This window comes from Tachyglossus aculeatus, chromosome 17 (genome assembly GCF_015852505.1).
Source record: "Tachyglossus aculeatus isolate mTacAcu1 chromosome 17, mTacAcu1.pri, whole genome shotgun sequence".
NCBI classification, from domain to species: domain Eukaryota; kingdom Metazoa; phylum Chordata; class Mammalia; order Monotremata; family Tachyglossidae; genus Tachyglossus; species Tachyglossus aculeatus.
Window position 1 is genome coordinate 52731684 of NC_052082.1, and position 16131 is coordinate 52747814.

Here is a 16131-nt window from a genome sequence, read left to right on the forward strand (position 1 = left end):
AAACCAACAGACTATACCAGAATGATTAAGAACAGAAAAATCACGAACGTCAGTGGAATGACTTGTGCCCAGGAGTTCGTTCTGATGGAAGAAAAGGGTAAGACCAATTGAGACCAACATCTCTTCCAGCTTTTATGATCAAATACGCAGTAGCGTAAATGGGAGATTTCAAGAGAGACATTTAAAAGCAGAGGAAAAGAAAATGTTGAGGTCAAAGCCGGAAAAGAGGTGATATTGCAAGATTCAACTAAAGCAAGGTAGAGGAATAATGTAAGTGACAATGAAAGATCATATTTTAACATTAAGCGGCTTTAAGATTTAGTAAAGCCACGTATGATCAGGAAACAGTAAAAGAGTTAGAAACAAGAAAGTAAGGTTGAGCAACAAAGCACTTTCTAAAAATAGAATGCTATTGTTCTGAGGTCAGTTCGGGGGTATCAATTATAAAAAACTTAATCAGTGACATTTTAAGATAAACCTATCATATCTAAAATATCCAGCATTTCATTGTGACTGACAAAGGAGACCAAACAAAAGTAATGACTGCTATCAAAGAATTTCTGGAGAGATTGTTGAGGGTTGAGTATTTCTGTATATCTGTATTTCTACCCCTTCTTTAACCCGTTATTTTCTTGGGTATTTTGTGTCAGATTTATGTTTCTGCATTATTTGGTAACTGCCATTCAATCAATAGTATTTCTTAAATGCTCTCTACTAGCAGAGCACTGAACTATGCACTTGGGAAAATACAATGCAACGGCACTGGTAGGCACAATCCCAGCCCACAGAGCACTTATATAGTCTAGCATCTGCTCTAAAAAGTTATATAATTTGTCAGATCAGTGCATAGAAGTATTCAAATCATTTTTCTGCGACTTAAAAAACACAAGAGCACAGACAGGAAAATGCTGACAACTCCTACAAAGTTCACCAAGAAACAACCCTGCAAAATGCTTAAAATGAAATCGAAGAGACCAATCAACTGTGGAACAACTAAAAGATAAGATGCATGACCAATATACCTAAACCTAAAGGCATAATCCCAGAAACATTCTGGTTCCACCCTTTGCCTCACATTCAACAGGAAGAGATGGGTCTCCTTTTCTGGGCCTATAACTACATCTACCTCGAACTAATTATGGATTGGGAAGAGTTAACTACCCACTTTACTTTTGTTACAGCAATTTTAAATCTTTCAGCTTAGTGTCACTAATTTAGTTTTGTGACACCAATTAACCCCACAAGGCTTTTATGTTGGTCATCTGGTGACATTACACTTCTCCCCAGTAAAATACGAGCTCAGACTAATTCAATCTTTTGAAAATTTGGGGACCACACCAAAAGGGGACAAAGGCTAGCTTTTTGGAAATAAAGGGTAGAGCTTGGACACTGTGTAGGCCTGGGGCTCCTGTAACCCTTCTAGTATTTATTCTGATCTTTGTCTCTTTATGTTGTTTCATCTTTCCTTAGCTGTCTGACACTAACTCCACCCCTTCCATCCCATTATTCTGAGATTGAGGATCTTTTCCAACTTTCATTTGGGTACTTTTTCCCAGTGCTTAATCCAGCCATCTGTACTACTACTTGGATCCGTTTGCAAATGCAGGGGCCTGCAGGTCTAATTAGAGCCAAACCAGACTCATAGGAACTTCCCCAATCCCTCCATATTAACCGTCTATCCACAGGAAGAATTTGTCGCTCTTCTAACTGAAGGTATTTCAATTCATTGACTAAACCAGCCAAAAGGGAGGATGTATGGTTCTTTCAGGGGGAGGAGGCACAATGCATCTTGGGGTTTGTAGTCCTGCACACCTGCCATAGCCTAATGAACAGAGGCCAGCCCATGCAGGCTACATGCACGCTGCCTACTATTCATTCAAAAGGGCCAGTGGTCCTTTAGATGGTCAGCCTTTCCACCCTGCCCTGCATTAGCGGAATGGGAAGGAATGAAGCAGTAGTAGCACATGTCCTTGGCGCCAACCTGCCAGATGGCTGAGTTGCTTCTCTGGTAACTTATGCTGCCCCGCCCAACCTTGGCATCACCATGGGGTCTCAGTGCCAACATGCCTTGCATCAGTGGGTAAGACTGATGCAGCGGCAGTAGGTCTTCACACAATTTAAAACCTTGAAAAAGCTTTTGCTGGAGGTTACAGTGGCTGTGGTTTTGACTGATGGACTCTGAACTGTGAGGAACCAGACAACGCTGCTCCTTCAGGAACAGTAACTCCTGCTCTTGCCATTTTTGTGGATGTATCTTTCTGTCTTCTGTTGTGTTTAGACTTTTACTGTTTCATCTTTCCTTCCGCATCTGTCCCCAGTGCCCACACCCCTTTGTACTCTTATACTGTGAGCCCCATGAAGGGAGTCGAAGATGTGGTACCCATTACCAGCCCTGGTTCTACTGCTTTCCACGCTAGAAGCACACTACCAACTACTACTGCGTGGTCACTGGTCTCTCAAATATCTGCATATTGTTTGGACAGACCTAAAACTTTTATCAGGACTCTTCATCAGATACAAATGCCCGAAGGCCAACAGCTTTGTTCAGCTCTCAGGAGTGGGAAGGAGAGAAAAAAGTACAGGGGGCGTTTCCTTTCCCCTTACCCAAGCCCTCTAAAATTTGTTGTCTGAGTAGTGTCAGGAGTAGAGGCAGGAACCAACCCCCAATTTCCGGTTAGTCAAAGTAGGCTCCAACTACTTTGCCTGGTTCATAGACCCTGCTCACTACTTGGTTGTCAGTGAGGCTCCCTGAAGAAAACTCAGGTTTCTACTATGCTGTGGGAGTACTGGACAACCACAGTGGACGAGGGGAGAGCAGGCTCAGGGGCCCTGGGAGTCAGATACAGTCTGTGGGAATGTAGTTGACCACTCCCCACTTCATTACAGAAGCAGTAAGAACCACCAATGAGATATTAGTGTGCAGATGGGGTGTGAAGGAAAAACCAAGAGGAGGGCCCTTGAAAAGGCTAAAAGATTTCAAGAAAAATTAAATTTGGCAATTTTCCCCCTAATCCTGCCCCTATTTGGTGTTTAGAAGAGCCAGGCTATTCCTTCAGACAAAAAAAAGTACAAAGGGAAAAAAAAAATGTAACCATAGTCAGTCCTTCACAGGACATTTTCATTAAGTCTTTCAGAGAGAATGTAGAGGCAGAATTAGGAGACTGCAGCGTTGGACCCGGGATATCAGTGAATGGTATTTATTGAACAGTTACTGTGTGCACAGCACTGCACTAAGTGATTGGAGGAGTACAATACGAGTTGGTTGACACGATCCCTGCCCTCACAGAGCTTACAGACTACAGGGGGAGACAGACATTAAAATAAACGATAAGGGAAATAGTAAAGAACAAGGATATGTACTGTGGGGCTGGGGAGTGTTACATCCTGAGGTTGTTTGAATGCAGGGTTCTGTCACAATGCAACCCTGCGATATAGGAGAATTGACAATGTCTTTTTCTATTAAACTCTCTGGCAACAAAATAAACCTTCACACTTTTGTAAGTAAATATTTTAATGTTGTGATGAAATACCCACTAAAATTCAAACTCGGAAAAAGGCTAAATATAAAATTACCCAGCTGTTTACGGAAAATCTATTATCAAAACCCTCCAGGTAACCCATTACAAATTCATTAGCAGAAAGTAATTAAGGAACTGTATTTCAAAAAAGTCCTGCCCATATAGGCAAATGCCAAAAGCACGACACAGTATTTTAAAAATTGGCTTTTCCAGACTGATCAATCCTGTCAACCTCTTTCGATGTTTTCCCTTGCACAGCACCTTTCATTTCAAAGGTTTCCAAGGTCAAAATCATTAGTTAACTCTTTCTGGAAAGGTAACGATTTTAACCATTCGAGTGCTTTCAGCATACACACCACTGTACTCAGTATGTGAAGAGTATATAGACAGTGAGATCAAGTCACGCTGGCCCTCAAGGGGATCCCAATCAGTCACCAAATATCCTGTCAGGTAAATTAAGAAATAGCAACTGACAATCAGATATATCAGCATTAATAAGAAGCTTGATCCAAATCAATTTAAAATCCATGAATTTTCAAAGATGGAAATCCTAGACGCTCCAAAAGTGTAGTTTTCTGATCTAGTGTTGTGATTTTCACATAGAATCTTAAAAAAATAATAATGAACAGAACTCACAAAAAGGTCCCAAGTGTCTTTGGTGAACTGTACTTCAACTTTAATGTACTGCCACTCCAATGCCAGATGCTCCAAAAGGGAAGAATTTTCAAATACATGCAACACAACTTGGGGATCAAATCTGAGAGTCCACAAGCTTTTCTTGATTACAAAGGTCAAAATCCAATATAATTGAGTTCCTCAATATTATAGGTTTGATTTACTTAGTCACAAGTCATCACTTAAGTGTGACGATTTGGTTTTTTTTACATCATACTTTATTCATTTGGAATTTTGGGAAGGTTAAGGCCAAAGAATAGAAGACGGTTCATTTTGGCTTGGCAGGACTATTTCCTGTATAGAAATGGATGGTTGTGCTCACCACGGCATCCCCCCCAAAGTAAACATTATCAGTGATAATAATAATAATGATGATGAAGGTATTTGTTAAGCGCTTACAAAGTACCAAGCACTGTTCCAAGTGCAGGGGTAGATACAAGGTAATTGGGTTGTCCCACATAGGGCCCTCAGACTTAATCCCCATTTTACAGATGAGGTAACAAGCACAGTTAAGTGACTTGCCCAAGGTCACATAGCAGACAAGTGGCAGAGCTGGGATTAGAACCCACATCCTCTGACTCTCAAGCCCGTGCTCTTTCCACTATGCCACGCTGCTTCTCTTAAATTTCAAACTAGTTAAAAGTGGGGGTACCTTTTGACACATCCAGTAATACTGTAATCTACTCTCTTTGCCCAATCTGGAACCATGCATTGTTTTCAATCTTGTTTTCACCCTCCTCCTATAAACCCTGTTAGTTTCTGCTCTCTGACACCAAATGTCACTTCCCCCTTACCCCTATTTTCCATACTCTGTATCTTTCCCTTTAAAGCTGAAATAACCCACTGACCTAGTTTTTTCCTGACATTTGATTTTCTTCCTCATACTGTTGAGGGCATTCTTGCAATTGCTACAGGTAACACGGCATTTCCTAACATAAAAGGGAGATGACGGAAAGAAAACATCCCAGTGACACAGCTCCTCCGTGACTGAACAGCATGAAGATTCAACAAGATTCAAAGGATAAAAATCGAAAAGCTATCCTGGGAACTGAAAAACCAAACAGGTTTGAGAAACCATTTTCCTATTCATAGAGCAGGGAAATGAGATAGCTAAATTACTTTAAATAAAGACGATTACTTCAAGGCAATTGGTGAACGGACTTAAAAGGTGTTAGGAGATTGTGTGGCAAAGGCGTTTTATCCACTGTGAAGAAGGTGGTTTCACTGGGGGAGACGGCCTGGAGAAATTTCTGTTGAATGCACACTAATTTACTGAAGATGGGCAATCGCTTCTACTAAATCTGTTCTGAATTCCTACTTTTGCCCATCCACAGTAACCAAATTTTAACCCTTCCCAACAACATTCCATCTAATTTAGTTGTCATCTCGCCCATCAAAAAATCTTGCAGCAGAAAAACCTCACAATCCAGCTTTATTACTTATTTCTCAAATTGGTTAGAGAAAATATTCATCAACATGGGTTGATCTTGTTATGTATGTTATCTTTTGTGTCTTCACACTTTTGACACAATGTAAAAAGCTTACCTGTTTTGACAACTATCTATGTTTTACACTGATGGAAACAAAGGATTTGAAAGGGTGGACCTGTAACTATTACTGGGAGAGTCATAAGAGGGAAGAAAAGAAGGAAGAGTGAGTCATTTTCCTAGTATCTCAAAATCTCCTTTGCTGAGATCGCCATCATCAAAACCACACTTCCAGATTAGTTTTACACAGATATTCTAAATTCTGTAACTGCCAACTAGCTGCAGACTTTTCAACTCTTAGCAGCCATTCATTAATTTAACTTGTCACCTTGTTAATATGGGCATAATAGTTATGTTCACAAGTGTATTCACATGCCCTTGAATAAGTTATAAAAATATTTTTAAAGGATTTGTGAAGTTTTCATTTGCCCCCTTATGCTTTTTTATAAAGACCAGGAATTCACGCAGCAGTGCTTTAATATATGATACATGTGAAGATTATAGCTAAACCACCTGCTGGCCTCTACAGAGGTTCAGGTATTTTACCAAATATCAGATCAGTGCAGACTGTCACCGTTCTGGCTCTCGAAGGTACAGCAACTACAAGGTTGCTGCTTTGAAATCATGTGTCAATCTAATTTTTTAGTGAACAATTGTTTTCTTAGATGGTGAGCCCTGGGGCCCAGGGAATGTGCCATCCAAGTATTTCTTTCCGAGGACTTCACACAGTACTTTGCTCACAGCAGGCACTCAAAAAGTACAATTATCACTACGACTTGTCACAAATGCTATACTGCAGGAAAAGCAGAACTGAATGGAAGATGACATCGGATTTTGGAGTATTTTGGTTTTAATTTAATCTCCACTCCTAAAAAAATTCTGAAATAAAAATGTTAGTAAAATGATCAGATAAACCTAGATTTGCTTTTTTCAAGGAAGAAATGCCCACATTTCTACATGCATTTCAGCAGTAGGTAATAAATTTATACAATTCAGATAATCCCCCAACTGAACAGCAACACTAAAACGTTTTCAGATCAATTCAAAGAAGCAATCTTTAAGCCATTCTTTTACACATTAGTCAAACTAATCTATGTCATGGCAATCTACTTTTCTCAAATTGAATCTTTTACTAGTTAACCCAAGCTTTCCTATCGGCAGAGGTGAAAGGGTGGAGCTCTGCTGTTAGAAATGATGGCTCAGGTAACCAACTCAGAACACAAGTGTCTCTAGCGGCAAGGTTATATGTGTGAAAGGCACATACCACACCGCCCTTGTACTAGAGAAGCATCTACCTCAAAAAGGCAGAAGAAAAAAAAAGAGCAATAATGGCCAACCCACAAGCTCAAATTCCGTTTTATAACCCACATGAGATGAAGGGGGTGGGGGGTTCCTGGTGCATTTCCCTTCTGAATTGCTTTCTAAATTAGCCTACACTAATGGCATCTTTGGGTACCAGGAATCTTCTATGCCCAGGGAAAACTGGGATGAAGAGGTGAGAGTGGAGGGAGAAGTTCTATTTATCCTCCGCTTATAGGACAGGACGGGGAAAGGGAGAGGCTAAGTCCTTTCCAGGACTCCGTTAGTTACTTAATCAGGTATAGAAGATGAGCTTCAAAGTGCTCTCTAGAGCACCTAAACATTTCCCCTCCCAAATGCATTCGTTTCAGGCATAAGGCCTCAGACTTATAGAGCCCACTAGGGCCCTTAAATATCAACATGTTTGAACCGTGGTCGGAAGTATAGCCTTCAAGGGGAGCAGGAAGACAGCCCACTCCTGCCTCCGCTCTAGCCTTGGGGACTTCTTCTTTGCAGCCCAAACCTGCCCTAGTTACTGAGCCTGCCCAGCGATCCTCAAACCATTTTCCACGTGGAGATTCCAATCCTCCAGGACAGAGGTGAAGAAACAATAAACTGGCAGAGCGTCGGGGTTCAATATTGTCAATGAAATAAAAGGGCAAGGGAGTAGCGGGGATGAGAGGGCAACAAAGGAAGTTCTTAGACAAGTGGAACTAACATTTTCCTACTTTTGATCTCCAAAAGAGCAGATTTCCATTATTGGACTGTTCATATCTCCCATATAAACCAGGGCAGATAATTGACAAGCACGCCATTTATTTGGGAGAGGTGAGTCTAACAATGCCAATCCCCTTTGAAAATAAACTGTATCTATTTCTATGGCTAGTTCCCCTAAGTGATCCTACTGAGGAGCACTCAACCAATGGCCATGGTTAAATCTAGCTTCTGGAGGTGATTTTTTTCCCCCCATGGAGTTTGTGCCAGGCACTATACTAAGCAGTGGGGTAGATACAAGCTAATCGGGTTGGACACAGTCCATGTCCCACGAGATGCTCAGTATTAATCCCCATTTTACAGATGAAGTAACTGAGGCCCAGAGAAGTGACTTGCCCAAGATCACACAGCAGGCAAGTAGTATTGTCAGGATCAGAATCAAAGTCCTTTTGACTCCCAGGCCCGTGGTCTATTCTCTAATTCTTATACTCCCCTTCTCCCCCCAAGCAATACTGTGTCCATCTTTTTCAGGTTTGTTCCACCATTACGAGCAGTCGGCTTCTTTATCCTTCCATTATGTTCAGTTACAAATTTGAAACAATGAGGCTTTAACAGAGGTACCGCACAGACTTCCATCACAAATGTTGTTTTTCCCCCACCGGTAAGATGAAATACTTGGCTATTAAGTGACATTTATCCGAATTCCTAATTTTTCCAACACTCTGTAAAAATTAAAGTATAAGAAACTGCATTTTTTTTTTTACACTTTTGGTCACCCGTTTTACTCACGCCATTTAGAGCACAAACTATATATAATTTTAGATTTCCTTTGGGAATCTTAGCATAACTGATGAAAGGTACCCATCTGGGTCAAAAAGAGGGAAAAAAAAATCTTCAATCTTCACATGTGCTTTGAATCCTTGACCAAGAAATTAATGATTTGACCTTGATGAAACAGATCTTTTATGAAATAGGGTCTCTGCAGCAGGAGGTCCAGAAAAGGCCCTTGCTGGCATAGCCTCGTGGATAAAACCCAGGCCTGAGAGCTAAAAGGACCTGGGTTCCAATCACAGCTCTGCCACTTCCCTGCCGTGTGACCTTGGCCAAGCCACTTTACTCTCTGTGCCTCAGTTTCTTCAACCACAAAATGGAGGTTCAATACCTGCTCTCCTTTTAGACTATGGGCTGACTGGGTCCAACCTGATTTAACCTGATCTACTCCAGCGCTCAGAACAGTGCTTGACACATAGTAAGCGCTTAAAAAATACCATTCACCTATATGTATATACATGTACGCATATCTTTCAAATGAGAATTCCTGAAAGTATTAAGTCCTTGTCCAGATCGTGCTGTCTAATGGTTGAAAGCAGGGGCAGAAATTTCCAGTAGGAACAGAACTGGGTCTGGTTAAGAGAGAGGAAAAAAAAAAGGTAGAAACTAGGGTGGTTTTTTTCCCCTTTTTAAAGAAATTCAGAGTACCATGAGGGCTACTGTGGTCCTTTTTAACTTTAGCCTAAACCTACTGGGGAAGGAGATGAGACGGTGACTGAAGAGAAGGAACTCAAAAGACAGGATATTGGGTTAGTGAAGCCCGGATGTAGGGGGCCAACAAGGAGTTTAGCCACACAGGGGCAAAGTAGTAGAGAACTGATAATATTTTAAGGGGAACAAAATACTAAGGAAGACGGAGGAAAGGGAAAATCCTTATGGATCGCAAAACAAACCAGCAGTTTTGTTAGATATACTTAAGACGGCCGTGGCAGGAAATTTTTTTTAAAAAGGGGAAATCATTAGTTATAACAGACAACTCCTACCTGTAGGTATGAGTGCCTGAGGGACGTGTGAGCTCGTCTCTAGACTGTGACCTCGTCTCTAGACTGTGACCTCGTCGTGGGCAGGCAATGTGTTTGATGTTACAGTGTCCTCTCCCAAGCGCTCAGTACGGTGCTTTGCATCATCATCATCAATCATATTTATTGAGCGCTTACTATGTGCAGAGCACATAGTACACAGTAAGTGCTCAATAAACATGTTTAATAATAATAATCTGCACAGGAAAATTCTGTTTTAAAAATTTCAGCCGTGGCTTAGTGGAAAGACTCCCATGGGCTTCGGAGTCAGAGATCGTGGGTTCTAATTACAGCTCTGCCACTTGTCAGCTATGTGATTTTGGGTAAGTCACTTCACTGCTCTGGGCCTCAGTGGCCTCATCTGTAAAATGGGGACTAAGACTGCGAACCCCATGTGGGACAATCTGATAACCATGTATCTAACCCAGCACTTAGAACAGGGCTTAGCACATAGTAAGCGTTTAACAAATACCACCGTTATTATTATTATTCTTCTACCCTAGGAGGGTCGCCCAAAATGCTACTCCTTCATCTGGCAATAAAAAGGCCTTTACACATGGTCTCATTCACGCTCGTCATATCCTGCTGTGTGACCTTGGCCAAACCACTTTACTTCTCTGTGCCTCAGTGTCTTCAACCACAAAACGGGGGTTCACAATACCTGCTCTCCTTTTAGACTGTGAGCTACGACTGGGTCCGACCTGATTTAACCTGATCGACGCCAGCGCTTAGAACAGTGGGTGGGTCCCGGGCACCGACCTCCGTCTACTGGCGGGTAAACTGAGGCAAAGTGAACAGGGGCAAAAGTGAACAGGGGCAAACCCTCCCGAGGCTCCGACTTCCGCCTCTCTGCAGCACAGCACACTGCCCCTGGAACAGCAGGAGTTTCGGGATTCCCCCGGAGGAACGAGAAGGAAAGGCGAGAAGGAGAGACCGAGGAACGAGGAGGAAAGGCGAGAAGGAGAGACCGACTACTTGGCAAAGCAGTGTGGCTCAGTGGAACAAACCCGGGCTTTGGAGTCAGAGATCTTGGGTTCAAATCCCGACTCTGCCAATTGTCAGCTGTGTGACTTCGGGCAAGTAGCTTAACTTCCCTGTGTCTCAGTGACCTCATCTGTAAAACGGGGATTTAGACTGTGAGCCCCTCGTGGGACAACCTGATCACCTTGTAACCTCCCCAGCAGCTTAGAACAGTGCTTTGCACCTAGTTAGCACTTAACAAATGCCTTCATTATTAAGGTCAGGGGGACTTGTTTAGCTAGAGAAGGGCTAGAACATCTTTAAGAGAGGGAGTTTCCTGAGGGATTCAAAGTCTATCTCCAGACTGGAAGATCCTTGATGGCAGGAATGATGCCTACTTTAGGTTCCTCTCCCTGGGTCCTAGTACCGTGCTCTGAATAAAAGCCATCATTACGATTATACCGTGCCCCCTCCCCATGGGTTCAAATCCCAGCTCCGCCACTCATCAGCTGCGTGATTTTGGGGCAAGTCACTTAATTTCTCTGTGCCTCCGTTACCTCATCTGTAAAATGGGGTTTCATTCACTCAATCGTATTTACTGAGCGCTTACTGTGTGCAGAGCACTGTACTAAGCGCTTAGGAAGTACAAGTCGGCAACATAATAATAATGATGGCATTTATTAAGCACTTACTATGTGCAAAGCACTGTGGAGGTTACAAGGTGATCAGGTTGTCCCACTGGGGGTTCACCGTCTTAATCCCCATTTTACAGATGAGGTAACTGAGGCACTGAGAAGTTAAGTGACTTGCCCAAAGTCACCCAGCTGACAAGTAGCAGAGCCGGGATTTGAACCCCTGACCTCTGACTCCAAAGCTCATCCTCTTTCCACTGAGCCACGCTGCTTCCCCATAGGGGAAGCATAGTGATGACCCCTACCCAACATTGGGCTCACAGTCTAGAATGAAGACTGTGAAGACAACCCCATCACCTTGTAACCTCCCCGGCGCTTAGAACAGGGTTTTGCACATGGTAAGCGCTTAATAAGTGCCTTTATTAAGGTAAGGGTCCGGGCAAACCTCAAGCCGCACCTGCACGCGGGAAGGAAATCGGATCCGTGGCACCTCAGCTGTGCGCCCGCCCAATGTTGAGCCGCAGCGGTTTACCCCCCCCGCCCTTTCAATCAATCAATCGTATTTATTGAGCGCTTACTGTGTGCAGAGCACTGTACTAATCAATCAATCGTATTTATTGAGCGCTTACTGTGTGCAGAGCACTGTACTAATCAATCAATCGTATTTATTGAGCACTTACTGTGTGCAGAGCACTGTACTATGCACTTGGGAAATACAAGTTGGCAACATGTAGAGACAGTCCCTACCCAACAGTGGGCTCACAGTCTAGAAGGGGGAGACAGAGAACAAAACCAAACATATTAACAAAATAAAATAAATAGAATAGATATGTGCAAGTAAAATAGAGTAATAAATATGTACCTATCTATTCTATTTATTTTATTTTGTTAGTATGTTTGGTTTTGTTCTCCGTCTCCCCGTTCTAGACTGTGAGCCCACTGTTGGGTAGGGACTGTATATCAATCAATCAATCGTGTTTATTGACCGCTTACTGTGTGCAGAGCACTGTACTAAGCGCTTGGGAAATACAAGTTGGCAACATGTAGAGACAGTCCCTACCCAACAGTGGGCTCACAGTCTAGAAGGGGGATACAGAGAACAAAACCAAACATATTAACACAATAAAATAAACAGAATAGATATGTGCAAGTAAAATAGAGTAATAAATATGTACCTATCTAATTCTATTTATTTTATTTTGTTAGTATGTTTGGTTAGCAAAATAAAATAAATAGAATAGATATGTGCAAGTAAAATAGAGTAATAAATATGTACCTATCTATTCTATTTATTTTATTTTGTTAGAATGTTTGGTTAACAAAATAAAATAAATAGAATAGATATGTGCAAGTAAAATAGAGTAATAAATATGTACCTATCTATTCTATTTATTTTATTTTGTTAGTATGTTTGGTTTTGTTCTCTGTCTTCCCCTTCTAGACTGTAAGCCCACTGTTGGGTAGGGACTGTCTCTAGATGTTGCCAGCTTGTACTTCCCAAGCGCTTAGTACAGTGCTCCGCACACAGTAAACGCTCAATAAATCATCATCATCAATCGTATTTATTGAGCGCTTACTGTGTGCAGAGCACTGGCCTAAGCGCTTGGGAAGTACAAATTGGCAACATCTAGAGACAGTCCCTACCCAACAGTGGGCTCACAGTCTAAAAGGGGGAGACAAAACCAAACATAGTAACAAAATAAAATAAATAGAATAGATATGTACAAGTAAAATAAATAGAGTAATAAATATGTACAAACATACATGGCTCAGTGGAAAGAGCCCGGGCTTTGGAGTCAGGGGTCATGGGTTCGAATCCCGGCCCTGCCAATTGTAAGCTGTGTGACTTTGGGCAAGTCACTTCACTTTATTTTGTTGGTATGTTTGGTTCTGTTCTCTGTCTCCCCCTTTTAGACTGTGAGCCCACTGTTGGGTAGGGACTGTCTCTATGTGTTGCCAATTTGTACTTCCCAAGCGCTTAGTACAGTGCTCTGCACATAGTAAGCGCTCAATAAATACGATTGATTGATTGATTGGGCCTCAGTTCCCTCATCTGTAAAATGGGGATTAAGACTGTGCTTAGTACAGTGCTCTGCACATAGTAAGCGCTCAATAAATACAATTGATTGATTGACTGTGAGCCCCCCACCCCCCCGGGGGACAATCTGATCTCCTTGTAACCTCCCCAGCGCTTTAGAACAGTGCTTTGCACATAGTAAACGCTTAACAAATGCCATTATTATTATTATTATATACAGGTGCTGTGGGGAAGGGAAGGAGGTAAAATGGGGGGGATGGAGAGGGGGACGAGGGGGAGAGGAAGGAAGGGGCTCAGTCTGGGAAGGCCTCCTAAATAAATACGATCGATTGACTGATTGATTGATTGATGTACAAACATATATACAGGTGCTGTGGGGAAGGGAAGGAGGTGGGGGGGGGAAGGAGGGGGCTCAGTGTGGGAAGGCCTCCTAAATAAATACGATCGATTGATTGATTGATTGATGTACAAACATATATACAGGTGCTGTGGGGAAGGGAAGGAGGTAAAATGGGGGGGATGGAGAGGGGGACGAGGGGGAGAGGAAGGAAGGGGCTCAGTCTGGGAAGGCCTCCTAAATAAATACGATCGATTGATTGATTGATTGATGTACAAACATATATACAGGTGCTGTGGGGAAGGGAAGGAGGTGGGGGGGGGGAAGGAGGAGGCTCAGTGTGGGAAGGCCTCCTAAATAAATACGATCGATTGATTGATTGATTGATGTACAAACATATATACAGGTGCTGTGGGGAAGGGAAGGAGGTAAGGGGGGGGAAGGAGGGGGCTCAGTGTGGGAAGGCCTCTTATGCCCATGGGCGGGCGTCCCGTGCCCTCGGGCAGGGGCACCGGCGGCCATCCCTCGGGGCGCGTCCTTTGTGAGGCTCCACGGCCGCCGCCGCCGCCCCACACGAGGGGCCTCGGGGGAGAAGCCCGTGCGCCGCCCCGACCCGCCATCTTTCCCCGCTCCCGGGCCGCCGCCCGGGCCACCGCCCCCCGCCCCCTCCCCGCCATGTGGAGCGCCGTGCAGAGAAAAGCAGCGTGGCTCAGTGGAAAGCGCCCGGCCTTGGGACTCAGAGGCCACGGGTTCGAATCCCGGCTCCCCCACGGGTCTGCTGTGTGACCTTGGGCACGCCACTTCTCTGAGCCTCAGTCACCCCCTCTGTAAAAACGGGGATTAAGACTGGGAGCCCCACGGGGTGCAACATCACCACCGTCATCACTCGTATTTATTGAGCGCTTACTATGTGCAGAGCACTGGACTAGGCGCTTGGGAAGTACAAATTGGCAACATCTAGGGACAGTCCCTACCCAACGGCGGGCTCACAGTCTAAAAGGGGGAGACGGAGAACAAAACCAAACGTACTAACAAAATAAAATAAGTAGAATAGATATACACAAGTAAAATAAATATGTACAAACATATATACACACCACGGGTCTGCTGTGTGACCTCGGGTAAGCCACTTCTCTGAGCCTCACTTACCTCCTCCGTAAAGGCGGGGATTACGACTGGGAGCCCCACGGGGGACAACTTGATCGCACTGCCTCATCATCAATCGTATTTACTGAGCGCTGAGCGTGTGCAGAGCACTCGACTAAGCGCTTGGGAAGTACAAATTGGCAACATCGACAGTCCCTACCCAACAGTGGGCTCACAGTCTAAAAGGGGGAGAACAAAACCAAACGTACTAACAAAATAAATAGAATGGATATGTGCAAGTAAGCGCTTAGAACAGTGCTTTGCACACAGTAAGCACTTAACAAATGCCATCAGAAGCATCATCGTGTGGAGGGTCTTCCCCCCCCCCCCCCCCCACGTCGCCTCAGGCTCCCCCCCCCCGCCATGGGACTCGCCCTCCCCCGGCCGCCATTTTACAACCCGCTCTCCCACCGTCCCGGCCCCCGCCCGCCCGCGAGCGGCCCCGGCCCCGGCTCCGGCCGCCCGGATGAAGGCTGCCCGCGGTCCCGGCCCCCCTCGGCCCCGCTCCTTCGCTCGGCCCGGCCGGATCCCTCCGCCCGCCTCATCCCCTCCGGGCCGGGGTTCTTCAGCCGCCGCCATTTTGTCTCCCGCTCCCGGCCTCCGCGGGCGTCGGCGGGGTCCCCCGGCGCCCCGGCGCCCCGCTCACCGTCATATCGCTCGGCCTGCTCTGCCAGCTTCGCCTGGTACACCAGATCCTCCCGATCGTCCATTTCGGCGGGGTCTGCGCGGCGGATGGCAGCGGATGCGGGGGCTCCGACCGTCTCAGCCTCTCGCTCGGGCTCCGGGCGGCAAAGATGGCGGCGCCTCGATCCGGGTACTTCCGCCTGCGCACGCGGACAACTGCTCGGCTCTATGGCAACCGCTCCCTGGCAACTGGCGCGCGCGCGCGCCCCGAATAGCGCCCCTCCCCCCACGCGGCCTGGAGAGCCGAGCCGCCTCAGTCAATCATCATCAATCGTATTTATTGAGCGCTTACTAGGTGCAGAGCGCTGGACTAAGCGCTTGGGAAGTCCAAGTTGGCAACATCTAGAGACAGTCCCTACCCAACAGCGGGCCCACAGTCTAAAAGGGGGAGACGGAGAACAAAACCAAACGTACTAACAAAATAAAATGAATAGAATGGATAGGTACAAGTAAGATAAATAAATAGAGTAATAAATATGTACAAACATATGTACAGGTGCTGTGGGGAAGGGAAGGAGGTGGGATGGGGGGATGGAGAGGGGGACAGGAAGGAAGGGGATCAGTCTGGGAAGGCCTCCTGATTGATTGATCAATCAATCAATCGTATTTATTGAGCGCTTGCTGTGTGCAGAGCACTGTACTAAGCGCTTGGGAAGTACAAGTTGGCAACATCTAGAGACAGTCCCTACCCAACACTGGGCTCACAATCTAAAAGGGGGAGACAGAGAACAAAACCAAACGTGCTAACAAAATAAAATAAATAGAATAGATAGGTACAAGTAAGATAAATA

At 44.7% G+C, this 16131-nt stretch overlaps 1 protein-coding gene across 1 annotated transcript in view; it reads right to left on the reverse strand.

The window, feature by feature from the left end:
* Positions 1 to 15451, reverse strand: part of YWHAE (tyrosine 3-monooxygenase/tryptophan 5-monooxygenase activation protein epsilon) — a 32327-nt gene extending 16876 nt beyond the window's left edge. The window contains exon 1 of the mRNA XM_038758989.1: positions 15303 to 15451. Coding sequence (XP_038614917.1) covers positions 15303 to 15366 — 64 coding nt within the window. The 5' untranslated portion in view covers positions 15367 to 15451. The remainder of the gene's footprint in view (positions 1 to 15302) is intronic.
* Between the last annotated feature and the right edge of the window lie 680 nt (positions 15452 to 16131).